The sequence below is a fragment of the Micropterus salmoides genome, unplaced genomic scaffold (assembly GCF_014851395.1).
Source record: "Micropterus salmoides isolate LMB-PRFRI ecotype aquatic unplaced genomic scaffold, ASM1485139v1 Ms_hic_scaffold_10, whole genome shotgun sequence".
Classification (NCBI taxonomy): Eukaryota; Metazoa; Chordata; class Actinopteri; order Centrarchiformes; family Centrarchidae; genus Micropterus; species Micropterus salmoides.
In genome coordinates, this window is record NW_024040041.1 from 31,935,102 (window position 1) to 31,960,765 (window position 25,664).

General features: G+C 41.2%; 1 protein-coding gene across 1 annotated transcript; it reads right to left on the reverse strand.

The window, feature by feature from the left end:
* Positions 1–9,939: 9,939 nt before the first annotated feature.
* Positions 9,940–24,795, reverse strand: LOC119896547 (prostasin-like). Its single transcript, XM_038710017.1, has 10 exons — positions 24,741–24,795; positions 21,559–21,579; positions 21,217–21,382; positions 18,667–18,935; positions 17,796–17,941; positions 17,429–17,714; positions 16,818–16,989; positions 14,881–15,134; positions 13,265–13,362; positions 9,940–12,865 (listed from the first exon to the last, which is right to left on the reverse strand). Exons 1-10 carry the CDS (start codon positions 24,793–24,795, stop codon positions 12,545–12,547), a joined length of 1,788 nt encoding a protein of 595 aa, XP_038565945.1. The 3' UTR covers positions 9,940–12,544.
* Positions 24,796–25,664: the final 869 nt, after the last annotated feature.

Sequence of the window (25,664 nt, forward strand, 5' to 3'; positions counted from 1 at the left end):
AAAACAGGACACTCACCGTCAACCGGGCTGCCACCACAATTTAAATGTTGTAGATGGATGAGGTGGTGCTAAATTAAAATGCTTTATATGCTGCTGGGAAGAACCCTGCACACATTTCAAATAGTGACACAGCTTCTTCCATAGATTCATCATGAAGTTGAAGGAAGTAAGAAGTATCAGGGAAACTTACACCACTGTTCTTGTAAGTGACACAGAGCGGCTGAATGTCACTGATTCACCTTTAATCTCCATCCATCTGCACTGACAGCCGGACCGAGTCCTGTTGCCTGCTCAGGAAGGAACTGGTTAAACAGCCTCAGGCTTCCTGGCAACAACTGAACTTGATTTAGAACAAGATGAGCCAGTAAACACTGTCAACACCATAAAGGCCAAATGTCATGGTACACGGCTTTTATTGTAATCTCTAAGATCCCTTTCTTAAGTACCAATACTACAATGTAAAAAAATGTTCCATTAGAAGTCAAAGCTTTATTTTCAAAATTCTACTGAACTTCTAAGTTAAAGTACAGAAGTAGGTATTAAATATACTTAAATTACCAAAACTAAAAGTAACGTAGCCCAATGTAACTGATGGCATACTTTTGATTTCTTTCTTTGTGATTGAGCTGTACTCAAAGCAGAGCCGTACCAGGGTTTATAAATTAACAAGGGGCAGAGGGCAAAGCACTGCGTTTGGTTGGAGAACACACAAACAACAGGCTCTTCCTCTTGGTGTTTTGACCGCACTTCTTGGTTCACTAACATAAGAGATACAGACACACAAGTTATGACCAAGTAGTGCAAATGCAACAGAGTAATCTTAGTATACTGGTATGTAAGAAATGACAAAGTAAATATATCTCAATACAGCCTAAAACTGTCATCACAGGACTGACATGTGCAGACCACATAATGGACACTATTATTACTATATGACAACATAAAATGCAGCAGTTGACTGCTGATCGCAGTGGATGCTCGTCAGCTGCAGTTTGCAATCATTTTGTTTTGATTATTATGATTATAGCAGCTGAATTGACCCTGGCCTCCTTGATGGTATGTGTAGGAATAAGTTTTTTTTTTGTTTTGCTCTTTTGGTGTGCCTGCTGAGTGCTTGGTGTATTTGTGTTTGGTGTCTGTCTCTGTGTTCTGCTCTATCCTCGTGCTCTGGATGCAGCTGGTGGGCGTGGTCGCTTCTGCTCCTGCCTGCACACCCAGGCTCATCTCACCACCTGTTCCACATCCTGCCATCAGCTCTACCCATTTAAGCCAGACCAACTTTCCAGTCCCTGCCGGATCGTTGCATCATCCTGTATGAGTACACGCCAGCCAGCCAGGTCATCTATAAAGTATGAAAATACAATTATTAAGCACATTATAGATGAGCTTATTAATAAAAATTACAACATATACAACTATTTTTATAAATAACTTACTAATGTGTATTAACATAAGAACAATGGTTTATAAATGATGAATTAATAATGTACTAATACTTAACAACTGCTTCATAATGTGTAGATAACAAAGAATAAAACATTTATAACTATGTTTATGAATGACTTACTAATCTTAATGTATGAATAATGCTTTATAAATGATGAATTCCGTATTTACTAATACTTAACTAATGCTTTATAGTGTGTAGTTATTATAAAAGGTAATTACTACCTCGTTCCCATGTTTTAATTCGTTTATTCAGTGATCCTTTAGGGGCTCCTTAATTGTATAATTCACACTCAGTGCACAAGTTACTTATTTCTATTTGTGGATCATGAAGAGTTTGTTTGTGGATTTTAAATCTATTTGTAGATTGTGTTTTGTGTTTACATATTGTAATATATATTATTGACACATCAATGAGTGCAATGATATTGAGAATGATTTACCCCCCAAAATTGTTTACCCCATTTCCAGAAAAGTTGGGATATTTTCCAAAAATGCCGTAAAAACGAAAATCTGTGATTTGTTAATTCATATGAACCTTTATTTAACTGACAAATGTACAAAGAAAATATTTTCAATAGTTTTACTGACCAGCACAAATGTATTTTGTAAACATTAACAAAGTTAGAACAGAATTAAAATAAGATTTAAAAGTGCGCAGTATATTCACATAAAACTTGTTAGGAAGACTCCACAATAAGCAGGCTAATTGGTAACAGGTGAGGTGTAATAATTGTTGTCATGGGAAAAGTTAGGACAATTCCAAGCAAAAAATTATTATAAACTAATATCATATTATATTATACATTATATAAACCATCATCAGTGAGTATAAATATATTTCAAATATATATATAATAATATAATATTGTTTTTTCTTGTTTTTGGCAGTAAAAGTAAAAAATCCCCATTGACCAAAAAGTAAACCTCCATATTGACCGACCACCCTCCTGTATCTGCATGAAACGGTTTGGTCCTGCCTTAGCGCACACATCAGTGACGGTGTTTAGATGCAGTCAGTAGATGCGCCAGAAATACAGTGTTAAAGACAAAGTAAAGGATGTCAATCCGAAACCCAGTTTTCCCCAAGAAAGGTGGGTAGCCTTTAGTCTGTGAGTGGGGTTAACCTCTTGGTTTAATGTCCATAGTGAAAAAAGCTACAGACTAGTGTTAGCCTACATTTCATCAACATTTAATCAGTGCAAGGAAAAGTTTAGCTTCAAGATACTGATATTAAATCATTGTCCCTGCCCCTTTTAGCAGACGAACAACAGATGAGTCAGCAGCACCCCAGTCTCCCCATAACAACTCTAGTTTGATACATTCATTTAGATTGAATTATGGCCGTTACTGACATCTATAGATACAGACTTTATTATTTCCATCATGAAGGGCAATTTATTTGAGAAGCAAATAGTGAATTGCATCCTGTATGCAGACTTGCAAGTACAAGTCACCAAGCAGTAAATATTGTGGTAGTAGGCCTACTAATATTGAACTACAAGAAGCCAGACACTTGCTTTTGATGGGAAGAATGAAGTTAAGTCCTAGAGAAGTGGTGACAACAGCTGCACAGAGGGGGTCCAATTTGAGTTTTTTGTCATAGGGCCCAAAATTCCTGGCGGCCCCCCTGATTGTCGTGACAACAGTGTCATACTAGCTTTGCTGGCTAGCTTGCCCAAGTTTCAAGAATACATAAATTTTTACCTTGTTATTTACCTCTCATTTCATTTCGCTATATTAGATTGTTTTTCTTTGAGCCTTTTATTCATTCATTCTGTTTTCTGTTTTACTTTCTTAACTACTTCTTGTCCTGTTTCCTTCACTCTACATCCTGCTCTTTGTGTTTCACTGCTTGTTCTATTATTTCCTCCTCCCTGATTAGTTTCACTTGTCTTATTAGGGCCCGAGCATGAAACATGCGAGGTACCTATTGAAACTAAAGGGATTTTTCTTTTCTGCAAAGTACAATCAGTTTTGGGGGCCTAAACATACTCAAAAACTCACCAAACTTTGCATATAATTCAACCGCTGCGAAAAATTTTGTATTTTATGCGTCTCGGACATCTGCCATTATTCACTCTAGGTCTACTCTGCTGGCAACAGGAAATGTCACGTTTTACGCTATGGCAGACTACTTCTAGCAGGTTGGCCATGTCAACTTCTGTGTTCGTCACATTGACGATGCCATGTTGTAAAACTTGTGAGTTTTCGGTTAACGGCGTGGAGGTGGCGTGGAAGCAAAGTTCCACGCTTCGCCATGACACAGGAATTTGTTGTAACTTGACTTTACATGCTCACATCTGTACCAGATTTTAACCATTTGATAAGAGTCCTGCCATAAACACAGCATTCACCCACAGTCATAGCGCCACCTACTGGCAATAGGAAGTGACCTTCAGCGAAGCAGCCCATTTTACCTACATTGAATTTCATTGACGATGAAAAGTTGTGCTATCTGTGAGTTTTCGTCAGTGGGCGTGTCCATGGCGAGGCATCCAAAGACGATGATTCGATGATCCGCCCTGAACACCTCCATATGCCAACAAACACACAATCTCATAGCGCCACCTGCTGGCAACAGGAAGTGTCAAGTTTCACGCTGTTATGAACTACTCCCAATATATTTGCCTCACATGCTTCAAAACTGTCTCAGAAGAGCCTTAAGACATTGATGATGCTATGTTGTGAATCTTGTGAGTTTTCAGATAACGGTGTGTCCTTGGCGTGGCGTCAAAATTGAATGCTTTGGCATGACACAGGAAGTTGTTGTAACTTTGCTGTACATGCTCATATCTCACACATTTGATAAGGGTCCCTGAACACATCTACAGGTCAAAATTCACTCAGCCTCATAACACCACATGCTGGCATCAGGAAGTGTTCCTTCCAAAATGCAGCCATTTTGGTTTCAATGTACAATTACAGCCCATTTATGGCCTTTTACAAGGTCGAAACGAACTCCTCCTAGGGAACTAATCGGATCGACTTAAATTAATAACTGTGCATTTTAAAGGCATTGACGATGAAAAGTTGTGCTATCTGTGAGTTTTTGTCGATGGGCGTGTCCGTGGCGTGGTGTAAACGATCAACTCATCGCCATTACACAGGAAGTTTTTGTAACTTCTGTGTACATGCTCTCATCTGCATAATACTTCACGTGCTTGATAACTGTCCCACCCCGAACACATCTACATGCCAATATTCATTTATAGTCATAGCGGCAAGTGCTATGTAGCGCCACAAAGGAGACACAGGTAGTGACGTATAACAGCTTCATGCAGCGTCCAACAAATTCATTGCCGCACCGGCAGAACTCCAGTAAACTGCAACGCGGCCGCCTCACACCTCGACGTGCTACAAGTGTGTGAAGCTGCTTGCAGCTTTAATTAATCACTTCTTTCTATATAAATCAGTGTTTTCCTCTCGTTTGTTGTCTTCTTCTTCATCACTGGTCAAGTTTCCCAAACATTATGTGTTTCCTCGTGTCTTCTACCCCTGCCTGACTTGTTGGATTGGTTTTCTCACTTTTGGTTTTTTACCTGTGCTGTCCAGAGTATGAGGAGCTGGATACCATATTGTGCCAGACAGATTTTACTTTAACAAGAGAGTATTAATATACTCCTTTGTCTGTATTGTTATTTATTCAAATTTATTTGTCACCAGGCCAGGCAGGGGACAGACATGGGGATGGGGAATAGAAAAACCACATAAACAGACAGCACAGAGAGAGGGCAACACCTGCAAGAGAACGGGGATAGGGGGTGGGGACAACAGGAAATAGCAGAAGGAAACCCCAATTGCAGAAAACAACAAAACCTGCAAGAGAACAGGGAGGGGACTTGGGGCGGAGAAAAACAAACACACAAAATAAACAAATAAAAACAAAGAGACAACCAGCCAAACAGCAGCAACAAACAGCTGACATAGGAAGACAATTTAGAGAGAAATGAAAACGGGGGGAAAAAAATAATAAAAAAATTAGGCAACATAAATAAACAACTCAGCGGCAGAACACAACGGCGAAAGCCAGCAGAGAAAAACACCAGCAGCAAGTCCCAGCCCGGCAGCATACGCGCCGCCCAGGCCACGGGTCACCCGCCGATAAAAGTCCGCTGCCCCCCCCCCACCTGCCGGAAAAGCGGGGACCACCAGCGCCGGCCCAACATCCCCCATGCACAGCACACCCTGCAAACAAACCCAGAGCACAGCTCCGCCCTGCACACACCCTGCGCATCCAGACAACCAACTACCTCAGTCTCCAGAGGAGTCCGACAACCGGCTGACAGAGAAACAGGGGAGCACGGATCTGAGGCCAACAAGGCAAACCAAGGACGCAAACTAATCCCCCTAAGCCAACCAGGAAATGCCCCCCCCGGACTCCAATGCACAAACCAACGCCCAGCAGCCCCCCAGAGACCCTGCACATAAAAAAAAAACAATGCATCAAGATGCATCGACAATCGCCCCACAATCCCATTGCAGCCATCTGAACCGCAACCAGACCGACACGCGCCACGCTGCACCCAGAGACCCCCAGACCTGAGGACCCCCCTCTGCTGAAGAGGGCCCTGGCGAGGAGAGGAGACCATGGGCCCCCAGGCCCAGGGACACACCACCCGCCCCAGAAATGAACAAAAACCAATGATCCCACGCCGGGGGCCACGCCAGAGCCAACGACAACCCCGCCAAGCCTCAGGATGGGTCCAAGGGGGCCCGGCGCCCCGGTGCGCAGACCAAACCCAGACCCAGAGATACCAAAGCCCCGAGCCCCAGGCCCCCACACACCCCCGAGGCAGTTCAGTGCAGCGTCGACCTGAGGCCCCCCATCACCGCCGGGGCCCCTCCGACAGCCCCCCCCCACCCCCTGCATGTCTGAGGTGGATGTGATATACAGGTACATATACATAAATACATGTACACATGAACACACAGCATAGTGCAAAGGATGCTGGAATAAATAAGTATTTTGTGCAGGAGTAATGACTTGTTGTAGGTGGATTTGGTATACATTATCTACAATATGACAATATAACAGTATGAACAGCACTGAAAAAGAGAATGGTAAATAAATAATAAGTGGTAACCAGTTAACAGGTGGCTGATTAGAGACAGAGTTACTGGGTTATTGCACATGAATTGTTCCTGACACTGTGAGTCAGAAATCAGCTGTTCATCAGCGTGATGGCTTGTGGGAAGAAACTGTTCCTGGGTCTGTTGGTTTTGGCGTACAGTGCTCTATAGCGCCTACCAGAGGGGAGGAGCTGGAACAGGTTGTGTCCGGGGTGAGATGGATCTGCAGTGATGTTTCCTGCCCTGTTTCCTGTTAACGCAGCCCTGTTCTTCCCCCATTTACATTGATCTGAACTGTCACTTTTGACAAAACCTGGACTCATCACATGGAGTCAAAACTCAGGAACTTTATTCCATAGAGCAGGAAAGTAATCTCTTTCTGCTACACACACAGAACATAACAGATAGCTAAATATACATTTGAATGTGGTAACGTGAAAAAATTGGCCTATACAGTATATTTTACAAATATACATACCCATACACCCAGGAAGTAATTGTCCAGTGCATTTTCTTAATTTGTCTCTGGGAGAATGTAAACGGCAGTAAGATCATAATGATAATATGGTTTTTGTCACGGCTGTCGCTGTTATCCCTGTATTTCCACAATCTGTCTCACCTATACCAAGTAGGCTGTGTGACCCTGTGGTGAAGAAAGGTCTACCTGTGGCATGAAGACCCACCTACTTCCTGGTTTCTGTCCACTCTATTCCAGCACAACCAATGCCTAGAGTCCACACTGATAACCACACTTGGTGTTTTTATGTTAGTTTCATTAGGTGTAGTGGGTGCTGTGCAGCAGGTGCCACTACCTGATAAATCACCTTTCAATCGCTGTCCGGCTCTTTTTCTGCTTCATCTGCTTGAGAGACCCACCTGCGCATCAGTACCCCGTTATCCATTAAGAAGGGTTGCTTACTGTTACACTCTGTTTTTTCTTTGACCACCGAAGCAAAATATGTAACCAATGAGGGATCAACCCTCTGAGCTCTTATCAGAGCATCGTGAGTGAGCGGCATGGGTGCAGGGTCCAACTCACTACTTCTTCAGTCCCATCCCCCTTGCAGCTCACAGGAACATCATGGGGCACACCTTCCTCAGAGAAAGAAAAGTGAATCCGACAGGCTAACTTCCTGATTCCCTTTACGAATCTGTGCTCGAGTAGTGACGCTGGCTACAAAAATGTGAGGATGGGTTTTCACCAACTCATCCTGCTCAGATTCAGGAATAGGATTACTGACTACCTTAGGGACAGGAAACACCTTGCCCCCAGCAATATCATTCCCCATGATTACCTCAATGCCCTCTATTGGAAACTCTGCCCGTACACCCACTGTAAAGAAACCAGTTACCAGATCGGAATGGACATAGATCTGGTGCAGTGGGGCTGGTACGAACCCCATTTCGATACCCCTCACTATGGCACTCACATCAGCCCGGTTGCCCACGGGGAGAATGCCAGACAGGATCAGTGACTGCGAACAGGCTGTGTCCCGCAGTATTCTCACCCGTCGCTGGTCTGCTGCTTTCCCTGTCAGAGAGAAAAAAACGTCAAAGATAAAAGGTTTAAAACATCCGTCAGCTGTCTCACGCCTCTCAAGCTCTAGCCCCTGGGGTCGGGGAGATGTTCTAATCAACCCCACACCCTTTGGTTGCTTTTGACTTGGGCTAGGTTGCTCCCTCTTCCAAGCCCTGCACTCAGCAATCAAGTGTCCAGGCTTGCGGCAAAAGAAGCAGAATCTGTCAGCCTTTTGCCTGGGGGATTATGTTCTGGCTGTTCTGTCTTTTGAAACCCTACCCGCAAAGAAACATCACGCTTGGTGAAGGTGGCCTTGTGCAGTAGGGCAAACTCGTCTGCAAAAATGGCGGCCTGCTGTAAAGTAGTAATTTTTTGTTCACCCAGATACACAGCAGTACAATCTGGCAGACAGTTCTTAAAGTCCTCAAGCAGGATTAGCTCACGCATAGAGGCCACATCATCTGCTTTACACGCTGCACACCATCTATCAAAAATAACTCCCTTTTCGCGAGCAAAATCCGTAAACGATTGACCAGGGGTCTTCCGAAGTCGCCGAAAACGCTGTCTGTATGTCTCCGGCACCAACTCATAAGCCCTCAGGATCGCATTCTTAACGTGGTCGTAACTCAGCCTGTCCTCCACCGACATTGCTGCGCATGCTTCCTGGGCCTTACCGGTAAGTTTGCACTGGAGTAGGATGGCCCACACCTCTTTAGGCCAGCACAGCGCTCCAGCAACGCGATCAAATGCACCAAAATAAGCCTCGACTTCGGCCTCGCGGAAAACAGGAACCAGGGCAATATATTTGCCCACATCATGACCACCGGCAGATTGTGAAGACAACACATTGGCAGAAGTAACGGGGCGAGCAGCGTCAACATTAACCTGTAACTCCAGCTGTCTCATTTTAAATTTTGATACGGCAAAGGGCACTATCTAAACAGGTGAAGAAGGAACTCAAGCTTGCCAAATGCATATATAAAGACAAAGTGGAAAACTTGCTGCGTACTGGCAATTCACGTCCAGCGTGGGTAGGCATGAAAACCATGATGGGGTTGCTGTCCAAAAAGTTTTCAATTACTCAGAATGGGAAAAATGACCTGGACTTTTCTAATGAATTGAATGTTTTTTATAATTGTTTTAATGTCCATGGGTTCTGAAAAACTGTGCTGTCCAGCTGGCAGACATCATCTGCTTCATCTTCCAGTTGTCCTTACAGCTGCATAAGGTCCCTTGTCTTTGGAAGAACTCAATAATTGTTCCTGTGCCTAAGATTCAAACTCCTAAGACCCTCAATGACTTCAGACCCGTGGCACATCTCTTGTCATGAAAGCTTTTGAAAGGTTAGTGAAGGATGCACTTTTGGACACTGTACAGGATAAGTTAGACCATCTCCACTTCGCCTACAGGTCGGGCAGAGGCGTGGATGATGCAACAGGGACGCTTTTAAACATGGTTTTTAAACATCTTGAGGGGGGCACTCACTTGTCCATCTACTATTTATTGTCTTCTCCTCCGCTTTTAACTGCATTCAGCCCCATGTTTTAGCAGACAGGTTGAAGAACACTCATAACATTGATACTGGACTGATCTGCTGGCTGATGGATTTTTTAACAGTGAGGTCACAAAGGGTGAGAGTGAACGGTGTTTTATCAGATGCCCTTTTATCTTCTACTGGGTCTGCCCAGGGCTGCGTCCTCTCCCCTCTTTTATTTGTTTTATACACAAATAAATGCCAAAGCCATCATGAACGGCGCCACATTATTAAATTTGCGGATGACTCGGTCATTGTGTCCCTCCTCAGTAGTGATGACCCTGAACACTGTCCTGTAGTGAATGATTTTATTGATTGATGTAAATCCTTTTTAAAATTTTAATGTGGCAAAAACGAAAGAGATGTGCATAGACTTCAGTAGAAACCCCGCAGTCATTTCCCCTGTTGTAATGGACAACCAGCCAGTTGAACTAGTGCAGCAGTACAAATATCTTGGGACTGTGATCGACAGTAAACTGTGCTTTGAGTCCCAGGTTGATGCTGTGTGTAAAAAAGCTCATCAGCGCACTCAGTTTTAATGTCGACACTGTTTTTCTGAAAATGTTTTATTCCTGTTTTATTGAATCAGTTCTCACTTTCTCTTTTATCTGCTGGCACGGCTCACTTTCTATTAAGCAGAAAAATCACATGCCAGGTGTTGTGAAGGTACGCAGCAAAATTGCGGACACACCCTTAGATGACCTACATGACCTGTATAAGGTCAGATACTTGAAGAAGGCGAGAGCTATCCTGGCTGATCCCAGTCATCCTTTGTGGGGTGAATTTATGCTGCTGCCATCAGGGCGCAGATATAGTCTGCCACGAACAAGTAGATTAGGTCGTTCATACCAGCTGTTATCCCCATTGTTAATAGTACCCTGTAAATTCAAATTTAAATAATGTTGTACTGTGGTTGTGTTTCTTTGTTGTTGTTTGATTCATATATTTGTTACTGCTGGCTGTAATCCAAATTGCATACATTGTTATCAGCATGGTCTGTTCAGACTCACGTTACAGCAATGCATAATAACATAACATAACATAACTCACTAACATTAAACTCTCTTTTGGTAAAAGTGGGATCTAACGCTTACTTTTTAACAATGCCCTGATTGTGTACAGGACACTTTAGCACAATACATAATTAAACAATACCAAGAAGCAAAAGTATCACCAAACAATACATGAAGAAACAAAAAAAAACCCAAAACCATTGCTACACCCTAAACGATATGTATGGAGGTGCTTGTGTTATAAACCTATGAACCCATTACCTCACATATTACAGAGCTAGTGCAAAGCAGTGCATGTGTGTAGTTGCAGCTGAACATGGGGCAAAAACAAACACAGAGACAGACGGGAACACTCGAAACACAGTGAAGTGAAAGAACAAAAGGAGACACCAGAAAAACACCAATGACAATCGCATTAATCACCATTCATCCCTTGATCAAATGACATCGGCAGTGATGCAGGTAGTGTCTTCTGTTTCTGAGTAGCGGATGTCTATTAGGCCTAAATGTTACATCCATATGTGTATGTAGTAATAATACTATGCTAGGTCTGCCGGCTGAGACTTTATAGCTGTTATATTTTTCAGAGCACACAAATACTGTAAACACACACCTGTCACCTGCCCAGCATGGTACGGTTCCCCTCAAACATAGCTTGTACATCTTATTTTTACAGTTTATATGCCCACAGCGGGGTTAATAGCCGCATTAAAAAAAACAGCATGTACAGACAGTAACATAACTCATGCATGTCAGCAACAGTTAGCCTAATATAGCTAACTTGCTAATGTTGACATATCTTACCTGCTGTACTGTCCGCTGCTTTTTTTTCAGACGGTTAGCGCTCCTTTCACTGTTGACTTTGTATGTGAGGCCATATAGACAGAAAAGCTGTAAGCTTTTAGTTATGGTATTATAAATGATAAATGATGATAGTCCTCCCTCTAGCCAATTTATTAATGGCTAAATGCCCAATCCTAAATACCAAGTTCATTTTCGAATTTGACTTCTACTTTTGGATTTAGACTTTTAGTTTTCAATCTGACCCAATAATCCCTCCATAGAATTCATGCCTTGCATTTATTCATTTTAGCGGACGCTTTTATCCAAAGCCAGAGGTCAGAGGTCGCACACCTCTGGAGCAACTATGGGTTAAGTGCCTTGCTCAGGGACACATTGGTTGATGTGCTGCAGTGGGGAATTGAAACTGGGTCTCACACCAAAAGCATGTGTCTTATCTACTAGGCCATCACAACGCCTGGCAAATTCAACTGTATAAATTCAGGCTATGTTATAGGGACACAGCACACACTCACACACACACACACACACACATTTTCTTTGTCTTTAATTTTGTAGAAATTAACCAGAACATCTTATAATGTGCTGCTTTTCAGAAACAAAACAGAATACAAATGTGCTCAAAGCATAAAAGCATCAGACAGGAAGGGTTAAAAGCAGGTCATTATTCCAAATAGATAAACTTTCAAACCAAATAATTATTAATGTAAAGTGCAGCTTCAGTATTTAGAGAAAATGCCACATGTTAAGTTCAGAGAAATACACGCTATGGTACAGTAGCACTAATCAAATGAGGTAGATGATGGGCATACTGTAACTGTTCCTCAGACCTCAGAAGTTTTTTTTTTTAAGCCATTTGTTCAATCATATTTTATCATGTACATAACATCTGGATACATTTTTTGCAACTATAACATAAGTGGCACTTTAGGATTCAATTTAAGACTCATTCAAAATAATCAGTTAGTTAAAAAACATATTAGAATTGATTTCACATTTTATCATTGTATTAAAGAAATTTTTAGACTGAAAGCAGAGGGCGTCCCGTCACCAACAGAGGCAGAATCAAGTCATAGAGTAGTTAAAGCAGCTTTAAGCCTACACTAGCTCTCAAATTTAAGGTTGTTGATTGTTGACATTAATTTGTGCTCGTCACATCTATGAAAAGAGGTGGAGACACATAGAGAAGATGAGGAGATGGAGGAAAAACATGGGGGAGTGAGCAGGAGCGTCCCCGCTGGTAGTGAGTGTATTGGTGGCAGTTGTGCTGCTGCTGCTGGTGGTGTTGGTGGTGTTGGAGGCTGGAGATAAGAACGTCCCCACTGTCTGAGCCAGGAAGGACTGAAAGTGGCTGAGTTTGGTGAAGACCATCACTGGATCTGCTCGTGTTTGACTGGTGCTGTTGTTTTCAACTGACAACACTGCTGCCTGGAACCAAGAGCCGCCCTGCTTACACATCAATGGACCGCCAGAACCACCCTGAACAAACAAGAAAAACAGATATGTTCAAGAAAATAATGTTCTTTTTTTAAGTTTCCCCAAATGTGTTAGACATACAGAACTTCCTTAAGTTAAAAGTGACATGTTTTTTCCCCCTTACTACAAGAACTCTCTAATGTTTGGTAAATGTTAAGGATAATTTAACATCTGGCCCAGGGACACCAGTTTGCCAATTGCCTTTTAGCTACAACTAGCACATGTACAGTGATGTTGATCCATGTGCATTGCCCCTGAAAATATATGATTGATAATGAAATATAAAAAAAAATATGAAGCCATACCCAGCAGTCAGTCAGCTTAGAAGACTGGAAACAAAAAACTGTTTGTGTAGTACTAAATAGAGCTTAAGTATAATAATCTCCTGCTCTCATTACTCACCTGCCCCAGTGTGAAAGAGTTTGTACAAATGCTGTCACTCGTTGATACGTTTCCACAGCTTACCACAGAGGTCTGTAACTGCTGCAGAACTTGTTCAACTATAGTTGGAAAAAATGTGAAACATGAGAATCCAGCCCAGATGGCAGGAACCTAAACTAAGCAGGCATACTACTTTTACTAAATTTGTTAGTGCCAAAAATAATAAGCAACAGCCTCAATATTTAATCTAAAGAGGTGTCACGGTTTGAAGGTGAGCGCAAAGCAAGCGAGAGCCCAAATGCCAGACAAAGGATCGGAGATGCAGTTCACGGATTTTAACACAAACAAAAGCAGGATCTCAGAGTTACAGGCAATTGAGGAATCCAAAATCCACATACCAAGACAGCAGAGAAACAGGCAGGACGCTTCACACATAACACAACAGGGCGTAATCACACTACAATGACCAGACACACAAGCATGTATGTATACACCAGGGACTAACGAGCAAGGCACCCTGGTACAACCACTCACACTTAAGGACACCAATTAACCTAGTCCGCATGTCAGAGAGAACCCACGCAGACACGGGGAGAACATGCAAACTCCGCACAGAAAGGGCAACCGGCGTTTGAACCCACAACCAACTTGCTGTGAGGTGACAGTGCTAACCACTGCGCCACAGAAATATACTAATATAAATAACAAACTAATACAGACACCAGCAGACAGATCAACAATAAACTACAACCAACAGGGAAAACAGACAGACGCCAGGATTAAACAGAACACAGAGCAGACAAAGCCGAAATAATGCAAACACAGAACTAGGAGTAAATACAAAAACATAAACTAAGACACAGAACTAAAATGCAGGGCTAAACCTAAGAGACAAGACAGACAGGTACAAAGTGAGCTAAACAGAACCCGCAAATGAACAATGAAATACACAAGGCTAAACAGAGAACACAAGACCAGGAACTAAACCCCAAAACAGGAAACATGGACCAACTGACAAACAGAACGGGGTAGGGAACAGAGACAGGACCAACTAGGAAACAGGAGAACACTAAACATGGAACAGATCGGAAATAAGGAAAATACCAAAAAACCAGCTGACAGATCATAACCAGATAAACAATAATGTCAGGTAGAGGAAGCATAGCTGAACAAAACAGATTAACACAGAATGATAACCAAATGGATAACAAATCAGGCAGAGCTCACAATAAACACTACCAGACTGGACACAGGACAAAGATACTGAATTGATCAAATAACAAAAACTCACAGAGAGCTAAACTTAAACATAGCCGACAGGCAGAAAGTGACAAGAGGTTTATATAGAAATAATAATGATTATAATAATTTACTCCTGCATCCTTTGCACTCCGCTCAATACAGTATTTGTCAATCCGTCTATATTTTTCTATTTTTGTTTATAGTGTGTATATTTGTGTTCTCTATTCTGTAGCCTGTGTTTGTTTTTATTATAGTTTTTTTTTATAGTATTATTGTATGAGTAAGCACATCGTGAGCAATGTACAAAGTCAAATTCCTTGTATGTGTACACATACCTGGCAAATAAAGCTGATTCTGATTTAGCATTACTGTGTCAGACTGTGTTATGGACTCACCCCCTCCTTGCCCGGCGCTCCAGCCAGCAGCCCAGCACGTCAAACCCACAGTGAAGGTTTGTCCGTTGTCCAGGCAGATGGGCTGGATGTGGTTGGACAGGGTGGGTCTGGTTGCCAGACGCAGCACTGCTACATTAGACCCAGTGAGGTTGCTCAGAGTGATATTTGTCACATTCAGTGTCACCTCAAAGGGGTTGGATCCATTCTGATTCAAACGACCCAAAACGACAGTCCATTCAGACGGTATGGGTGAACTGTGGGAGATAAAATGAACTGAATAAGGACTGAGGAGAAATCAAAACTTCAAAATATCTGATTGGTTTTAAACAAGGACTGAACCTTTACAGATTCAGATTGTTTCTCATTAACAATCAATCTGTTGTGCAGACTCAAACCAACAACATTAAGTCTCTCAACAATGTCTGACTTCCTGTCTGTTTTATTTGCATTTTGAGGTATCGCATCAGAAAAGGTTTTTTTGAAAAAAAGTCAATCCGCTAAATGGTAGATGGAAACGAGTTCTGATGTAGCGAACATGTAACTCATGACTGATGTTGTCAGCGTCTTCCTGGACGTTCTCACAATGTGTGGAAACTTTCTTCATTCTTCTCAGATCCCTGGTCCTCAGGTCCATGCATAGACTTGCAACTGGTTTTCTTTCCGCTTTGCAACCCATAGTTCTTGTTTATTACAGCCATGTGTAAATTCAACTACCGACGTAACTACGCTTGCCTTTTGCCCCTTGCCTTTTTTTTTTTGCTGCAAACCAGCTGATGGAAACGCACCTAATTCGCTTTGTTTTGTTTTTTTGCGACATTTCAAAAGCTCGCTTAAATTTCACATGACAATCAGATAAAAACGTGGCATGCGGCTCTCACCTCCAAGCTCACAGGTTCCTACTGAAAAAGCCCTCACAAATATATAGCTGTATGTTTCAAAAGACTAAGTAATGTTCAAAAATAGCCGCTCAATGTAGTGTGTAATGTGTTTTTTTATTAAACAAAAAGGAGGAAATAGTGCATTTGTTAGGGACAATTTGTGTTCATGGTGGTGAAGGAATGTTTGACTCTGTGCATGTGATTTGAAGAAGAAAAATACAGATGTCTGGGAAGCCACTGGCTTTCATTCATTTCACTACAGCATGACTTCAAATATGCTCATCAACAGTAGTCTGAGCAGTAAGCATCATATCTGAATACAGATCAATTTGAATGTCAGTGTTGCGTCATACAGCATGTAATTTTGATTTAATGGCAGACATGATGCTCACTGTGATGATTACAGAGAGAGAGTCATCTGTAGGCTTATCTTGGTTCATGATTTCAATATTTATTCTGTTCCCTGGTTTTACTTTGTCACTCAACTCTCCTCATTTCAGATCACCTCACTTTCTGCCCCTGTCTAATCCCCTGTGTAAATGTCCACCCTGCCTTCATTAGTTGCACCTGTTCCAATTCCATTATTTGTCGCTTATTATCTTTATGTGATACTTAATGTGTAATATTATCTTTTTTAATACTTAATGTGTAATAGTCTGTAGTGTGTAATGTAGTAGTGCTTCAATTCTGCTTCTATTTATACTATGTTCATCATTACAATTCTATTAATAATAATATTGTACATTTTGGTCTACCTTTATATTATTACTTATGTTTATATTTTTCCTTTATATTTTATATTTATACTTTTTATATTGATCTATTTCTTTTCTTACCAAATATTATAGCTCGCCCTCGCCCTCACCCCCCCTCGCAAACGCTACCTTGCTATCATGCTATACTAAAATGATGAACATTAAACATTATGCCTGACATGTTAGCAATGTCATTGGGCACAGCTGTGTAGTACAGCCTCACAGAGCTGCTGTAGATTCTTGTCTCTGACTCAAACATTAAACAGACGTCATGCCATCCAGGACATCACTCCAGGTTTCTCACCTTGAGAAGCAGTTGGCGTTGCTCAACACAAAGTCCAAAGCCACCAGAGTCCCGCCACACACATGTCTTCCATTGTTCCGTAGGCTCGCCATCGATGGCCAAACACCAGCTGTCGCCACAGAGCTTCCTCCCAGAACACCTGAATTCAGTGGGGCTTGGCCACAGACCACAGCTGGAGAGAAGAGCAGAAGGTAAATAGCCAAAAATAAATTTTTTACGTAAAGCCTTTCAATCTCACACCAGACACTGTCGACCCACCATCACAACATCACATAGTTTAGTCAAACTTTTTTTCAAACCCACGGAATTTTGTTTTAAATTATAGTGGAGAGAACCAGCTGAATTTTGGGGGACATGTGGGACAAAATTATACACAAAACATCTGGGATATTTTAGCCTGATGAAAAATTGCAGCCATAAAAAATATGGAGTCTTTAATTAAAATTTTTCCCTGAGTGTAAACATCAGACAGCTTCAATAAAGAGCTGAAATAAGCTGATATAGAATACATGAAACTGGTGTACTGTGTGCAAGAAAACTATCATATTTCCAAAGACAAATGGAGGTTTAAAAATCAGTGTTCACAAACTCTGGGCTTGGCAGGCACTTACGTGGGGCTGTGGTTGTTGGAGCGAGAGTTGTTGAAGTGAGAGTAGTTGTAGTTAGTGGCAGGTCAGAACAGGTGACGTTGAGGTCACTGTCAGTCCCATTGGACGTGAAGATGATGTAGCCTGGCTGGTTGCTGGTGATCTGTTTGTTGATCCAGGACTGATACTGGGACACTCGGGTGTAGACCCCTGGGAAATTAGGCAGGGCACAGCCTCTTCCAAAACTGACGACTCCCTCCTGGATCCAGTGACCGCCCTGCTTGCTCACCATCGGACCTCCTGAATCCCCCTTTAAAGAGACAAACATTTAGCAGAAGGAATCTTTGCAGAAGGTCAAATCTGACACAAACACACAGGTAAAAATGATCACCTGACAGGAGTCCTTCCCTCCAGCACTTAACCCGGCGCACATCATGTTGTCTGTGATCCTGCCCACTCCATAGTTACAGTTACACTGTCTGTTCCCCACAACCGGCACCTGCACCTCCATCAGGTTTCCTGGGGAAGGAAGGGGCACTGAAGAGAAACAAATTCAGTTTAGTAAACAACACAAGTGGTGAAATGTGGTTAAAACTTTTTTTATACAAAATTGTGTAATTACTACATCAGTTGGTCTGCGGCAAACCTCAAGTACTCTCAACATTAGGGACTAACACTAGAATCAAGTAAAATCAATGCTATTATTGATGTTCTGGTGCTGTTAAAGTTATTTAAGCAGTTTACGTCACGCCTAAAGGTTGTAAAAAAAAAATAACATTTCTTTTTTTAAAATGTATTCAGCAGTTTTCCATGAGCACATTCATGCTCCATCACATAAACCCTTTTGATTTGAATGGTACCCTGTGGAAATTTTGTTCCATAGTAACACTATGGAACAATTTTACAAGGAAGATGTTCGAGATGACTGCGGCTGACTTTCGCCGACTTGATAGTTAAACATGAGCTGCTGGCGACTGCAGAGGCAGAGTATTAAAACTGCGCCTGTGAGCTTAGAACAACAACTGATCTCACCGCGAGAACAGTCAAAAGGCTGCGTGTAATATAAAAAATACAAACGTATTCACAAGACTGTGTGTTTGCTAATGTCACAGACAGATAAGGTAAAAGTATCCCTACAGACAGTTAGTTTCAGTAAAGTTTGGTTGCTCCGCTTGGTAAAGGAGAATTTTCACATTGAAATATTTGAGAAAATACAGTTGTTGCCATTGTAGTCAATGTACTCCAGGTGCTTTCTGACCCACCTCCAGATCCAATGTCGCCCCAGCCGGTGACCCAGGCTGCAGTGCCGTTGTAGAAGGTGCTGCCTGGGGCTGCCAGGCAGACGGGCAGGATGAAGGTGTTAAATGTCACCGGTGAGGAGAGCTTCAGCAGGCAGATGTCATTTTCTTTAGTTCCAGAGTTATAGCTGGGATGAATGATGATCTGTGATACTGTCTGAGACACTTTATTGGTGTTTGATCCCTGTAGACTCTGGAGACCCAGAACCACAGTCACAGCCTTTGGGTCTGTGCTGAGGTGATCAGAAGAGAAACAAAACAATGCAAAGACATGAAAAGCAGAATGTAGTCAAGAGCACTTCGGCAGACACTAAGTTAATTTTAAAGGTTCAGTGTGTAATATTTCTGAGGATCTATTGACACAAATGCAATAAAAAATCCATGTTTTTAATGGTGTGTAAAGACCTTACATAATGAACCGTTATGTTGTTCCTCTTACAATGAGGTCCCCATGTTGCATCGTCACGTTTCTACAGTAGCTGAAAACGGACAAACGGCGCTACAGAGCGAGTTTCGTCACAACATTGAAAAAGAAGAAGAGCGAATAAGAAGAAATAAATAAACACAGTCTCTGAGTAGTCATCTGGTTTATTAGAAGTAGGAAGAGAAGTGAAATTTGGACAAATGGGGGACAAACTCATTATTTAGCACGAGCCGACAGCCTGTGGATCTTCGTCGTTAATGAAGTGAAAACACGATGAAGCCAGACGAAGTCGGGACAGATGACAGCAGAAATTAGGGATTTAATCCATGTGGATTTTCCCAGATGGAAGGTGTTGATGCGGGACAAGTGTTTGCGAAGCACCTGTTTTCTGCTGGACAGGTAATTAAGTCCAACTTAAGCAATGCAAACAAAAACTGTTGTTTGAGAGCTTTAGCCAGAAGCTGACCATAATCACACAGAGAAGTAACATGTTTCACTTTGAAACAGTTGGATTCATTTTATATCTATTCTCCATCACTGTGTCTTTGCTTTGCAAAGTGGACAGAAATATGCCACCACGTTCGTGAGACAAACAGCTGAGAAGTATTATTGGCAATAAAACTGTACAGCATGAAAGTTCAGATTAGCAGCTAAACATTTTACTGCCCTGATGGAAAACACTTTTTTTTTTTTTTAAATGCGAACAGTGTTACAATAACAAGAGGGTGTGCCTATCAAGTGACCAATAATGCTTATACTTTCAGAATTTGCATCAAAAAAATCTTACCTATTTGTTCGTGTTGCTTTGCTGCTGTGCACACAAATGTGTATTTTGATAATTCACATGGTAAATGCCCATTAAAAATGTTAAACGTTGCACCGTTTTTACCACAAGGTAAAATTATGGCTATTAGTACTACTTTGTGTTTCTATTGTATTTCAAAAATTTAACGAGTTATTTTGGTAAGATTTACAGATTGCTTGTCTATTGAACAAAGTGGAGTGTTTATAATTTAGTGGAGGGTTTATAATGAAGTGTGGTGGTGAGTAAGGCTTACATTTTCCTGTCATCTGTCATTTGCTTTGGTATGTTAGACTAGATGAGCCAACCCTCCCAAATCTCGCAAACCTCACCACTAGATGTCACTAAAACTTACTAACTTAACCTTTAAGTCCATCCATCCATTGTCAACCAGGGGGGCTGGAGCCTATCCCAGCTGACATTGGGCGAAAGGTGGGGTACACCCTGGACAGGTCACCAGTCCATCGTAGGGCAACATATAGACAGACCACCACTCACACCTAAGGACAATTTTAGAGACACCAATTAACCTAACCTGCATGTCTTTGGATGGTGGGAGGAAGCCGGAGCACCCACAGAGAACCCACGCAGACATGCATAATCCACACAGAAAGACCAGGGCAACCGGGGTTTGAACCCACAGCCTTCTTGCTGTGATGTGACAGTGCTAACCACTGCATTACCTCGCCGTTTTTCTTTAAGTCCATGTCTAGTCTAATTTATATGTTGATGTTTATGTGCTCAAAATACTTTTTCAGGACCTCGGAAGTTTTTTCCTCCAATATATAATTTCCCCTGCAGCCTTCACATACAGTCCATGATCTTTGTCTCTTTTGCCATGAGGACATCCAGAAAACTAAAGATGATTTTAATTTTAGCACTGCCAGTGTACATGTCAAAGATATTACAGCCAAAATTTGTGGTCTAGGGAGAGGTAACAAATACACATGTAATTAATAATTATATTATAATAATTATTTTAATTGGATGGCACGATTCATTAATGAGCACAACTTGGTAAGTTGAAGGCAATCTCTGAACCCATCAGCCATAAAATAAAATAGAAGATAATTATTGTCTGACGACAATGTAGCCTTTGTGGTAACGTTTTGTTTTTTCCGACCAGATTTTTGAGAACCATGCCTCTGACTGGAAGTTGTTTAACTCTCGATCATATCGAGTCCCTTCAGATTTATCTGACCCTCAGTTGGGAACCACCGTTAGACAGGCTGTTTATTCCACTGCATGGCATGTTGTCTTTTGTTGCAGCCCGACCCTCAGTGCTTACCTTGCGAAGCAGTGAGCAGCAGTCAGCACCCATAGATTGTTAATGAGGGATCCTCCACAGAAGTGGAACCCTGTAGAGTCTTGCAGACTGGCCTGCCAGGGCCAGCTGCCTTCAGAGGCCACCTGTCCTCCAACAATCTTGGTGTTGAGCTTAGGCTGACCACAAACTGAGGAGAGAGACAATAAAGACACAGGGTAAGAGATCCAGGGTTTACAGCAAATACTAACTATAATGAAACTATAAACAAAATGTTTACGTCCCAAAAACATGTTTAAAATGTCCCAAATGACAGAGGAGTACAAGTACAGGGAGTAAAACATGAGCATAGAAACTTTGACTTACCATCTATTTGTGAGTGAGACTCTGAAAATAGAAAACAAACAAAAAACACTTTTGAAACAACAACTTTGTATTTATATTTAGTGATGTCTCCATGGCTATATTGACACGTGGGAGGAAATTTCTGATCATCTGAAACATTTATTATTAAACTGATTCAAACACAAGATTTTTGATAATTGACAGACTTTTAGCCCCGTGCTCAGCTAACAGACAGGAAAATGATTTGCCCAAAGTGACTTCAAATGTCTTGTTTTGTCTGACCATCACTTCAAAATCCAAACATATACAGTTTTCCATAATAGAAGGCAAAGAAAACTAGCAAATATTCACAGCTGGGAAGCTGGAAGCATTGAATGTTTGTCTTTGGCTTTTAAAAGGACTTCAAACAATGATCCAATCAACAAAACAGTTGCAGATACATTTTATGTCAGCTGATGATTTAATCAACCAATCATTTCCACTCTAAGTCTTAGGCTACACTTCCCAACAGTGTTTTAAAGGTGTAACCTCGACATGAAGATGTTATCATTGAAGATATGAGATGTAATTCTTGTGTTTTCCCTTCAATTCCCGTAAAATGTGTAAATGTTACTTGTCATTATACTAACATTAGGTGAGAGGACTATGATGAATGTTTTACTTCTAGCTAAAAAAAACATCCATACATTTAAATTTACTGTAACTGTTTCCATGAATGTCAAAAATGTCAAGAAGGAATGTCTGCAGATGGAGCACTCTGCCTGAATCTGTCCTGACAGGTATCTCAGGCCTGACAGGAAATCTAAGGATCACTGACTGGCAGAGTTTAACTGTTTAACGTGTCCTAATACCTAAACAACATCATAGGTTGATTATCAGTAACTCCCAAAATGAGATCACCGCTGGAAAGTATCATAAGTCACGTGACGCTCAACACATGGTTAAGCTGTGAAATAGTTTTGTAAGGTTTAGGAAAAGATCATGGTTTGGGTTAAAATACGTTACGTAAGCCGTGTAAATCATGTGACTGAATTTACAAGACATAAGTCAGTAACGCTATTTATTTTAACGCTCTAAATGTGTTGACTTGGTCTTCCTGCTGAGTGAAAGTCTGTGTTTGACCCATCTGTCTGTCCGTCCTCCTCCTTAAGGCCGATTCTATGTCGAGTGTACGCATGTAGCCACGCCGTCCATGAGCATTTATACTTTTGGCAGTGCACTGTTTTACTACTGCTTCTTCCAGAGTGAAAGTCTACAGGGAAATGATTTAGCAACTAGTAGAATGCACTTCCTGGGGGCTTGGAGGATTTGCAATTCTATCAAGTCGACCAATCACAGTTTGCATCGCCACGATGTGGTGAACTCATCACCATTCAAATGCACTTCCCAATGTGCAACAGTAAGTGAACACATCATCGGACAAACGCACCTGAGTACCAAGAGGGAAAGTGAAGCCAGCCAGAATCATCTGTTTTTAATCCAGATTGTTGCATGTAATCCGTCACCTCTCTTCCCTTATTTCCTCTCATCTCATCACTAAAAAAAACAACTAATTCCCCCCAAAAGCCAGTTCACAGATTAATTCTGATTATTATTAATTGGCTTTGATGATTTAATGTGTGTCATTTATAAAAGAACTGTGCAGAACTGTCTTAGCTATCGAAACCTGATTGTTTTGTCTCTAAATATGTATATTATTTTCATTTTGTCTTAAAGATTTCAATTCTAGAATATTTATACTAATCTGTGGGACCTGAATGGTACTTTTAACAGTAAGAGCAGGTTTGTCTACATTAAAGTCATCGAGGCATCCTTACTGTCTGCTACGTAGCAGAAAGGAGTTACAAACTGAATTTCATTGTATTGTGACAAATAAATTAACCTTGTAGCTTGTTTTTATCTGTATGGTCCATCGTGAATTACAGTAGGTATGTGGACACACACACACACACACACACACACACACACACACACACACACTGACAGCACTCTGTAATGTAAGGGACTAAAAGTTAGTGAAGGCAGCTGGTGCCCGGAAGGTTTTTGATTCTACTCAAAGATCAATGAGCAGCATTTTATCCCAAAGGGAAAACAACAGCACAACTTCAACTTTATATAGAGGACGTAAACTGGGATTTTAGTTCATTGTAATCTCAGTCTGCTTTATGTTGTTTGGATGTGTGCGTTTCTTTTTTAGCAGAGTTTATTATGAAATATGGTTTAATGTTGTGAGGATTTATTTCCTGTGTGTTGGTAATCAGCGTTGGTTGATTAGGATGGCAGGTTTATATTTTCCATCTTTAATAGTTAAATTGATATAATTTAATAGAATAAATTGAACATGACTGTCGTCTCTGCCTACTGAACACCGCAGAGCACCTTGACAAGACATTAAACCCTTAAACCAGCTGGTCAGTCTGTTGGAATGTGATGTCTGTAAAACTTTCTGTAAATCTGTAATCACACTGTGTTGGTGCAGTGACCTCAAATATTCCTTAAAACAGGTTAAAGTTGCTGTGATCTATCAGGTTCCCTTAAATGGCTAAAATAAAATCCAACAATATTTCTTAATTTGCATGCTTACTCTTACTTCAAGGACAGACTGAAGAGAATAAGAAGGTTTTATTAAGGATCAAATTACACAACTATAGGCATTACAGTGACTCATCCCGTGCACATGTCACCTTCATGTCAAATATATTTTCTAAGGTGGCTTTAAGTTGCAAAATGAATGGACTTTCTTGGATTGACTGAATGTGTTTGTACCATTAAGTTAGTTTCTGCAATCAAATGAATCTATGCCAAACTTCTCTGAAATTAATTAAAGAAGGCACAAAAGGGGAAGAAGAACACTTCTTCACAACTTAAAGTTTTTTTACTTTTATGCATTTATACATATTTCTTTTTAAACATTACGTAAATCTAGCTGGTTGTTTTTGCCGTCTAAAAATCCTTTCCTCCCCAAAACTTAATGAGTGGCACAATGACTTTTAGAGACTCTCCTAATTATGATGATTTGATTCAGTGGGACAGGATCCACCGAGCACTTCGGTTTACTATGTTTTATTGTTACAGATTTGTGATACTTTTTCCTCTTAACAACTACTTTTACTTAATTAAATGATTCTACTTCCTCCTCATACAGCGATCATTGGATCTTAAACATGATTAACTCAGGTGTGTGCAGAGAGGAGGGTTCTTACCTTGTGTCAGGAGAGTCAGCAGAGTCACCGCACAGATCACTTTGTAGAAAGCCATCGCTGTATGTACATATGATCAGATCTGCACCTGCATAAATAACCTTCTTCTCCCCTCCCTCTCCCCCTCTCTCTCCCTCTCTCTCCCTCTCTCTCTCTCTCTTACATACATATCACCTGTTTCGCAGCATTTCATATGCAACATTTCAGCATCTCTAAGCTAAGCAGCCCACATTTAACACGACACTACTACTATATAGTACTGCGTAGTACAATATTGGGGTATGTTACTTTAGTATTTCCATTTCATGACACTTATAGTTGTACTCCATATGTACTGCATGCACCTGTAGAAAATACTAACTTTTGAGGCCCAAAGAGGTCAAATTATCCACTATCAAGAAAAGTCCAAAAACTGTAAACAGATTTGTTTATCAGCACTTTGTTTTTCTTCTTTCCTCTCCCAGTAATCATCTCACGACCCCTCAGATTTATCTGGTGATTCTTTGGAGGGGCCTAGGTTGGGAACCACTAGCTAACTGTATATAAAGTAGTTAAACTAGCAAACTGTAAAATGAATGTATAAAGCACTGAATGGTTTAGGGCCAAAATACATTTCTGATCTTCTGCTTCGTTACGAACCATCCAGACCTCTCAGGTCGTCTGGGATCAGGTCTGCTTTCTGTCCCCAGAGTCAAAACTAAACAAGGAGAAGCAGCGTTCAGTTATTATGCTCCATATATCTGGAACAAACTCCCAGATAACTGCAGGTCTGCTGAAACTCTCTGTTCTTTGAAATTAAGACTGAAGACTTTTCTTTCAACCACTGCTTTTAATTCAATTAAATTAAAGCCATAGATTGGTACCTTTCACTGCACTGTAACGTCTGGTCTTCATTTTCTTTGTTTTTAGATTTTCAGTTCCCCTGAT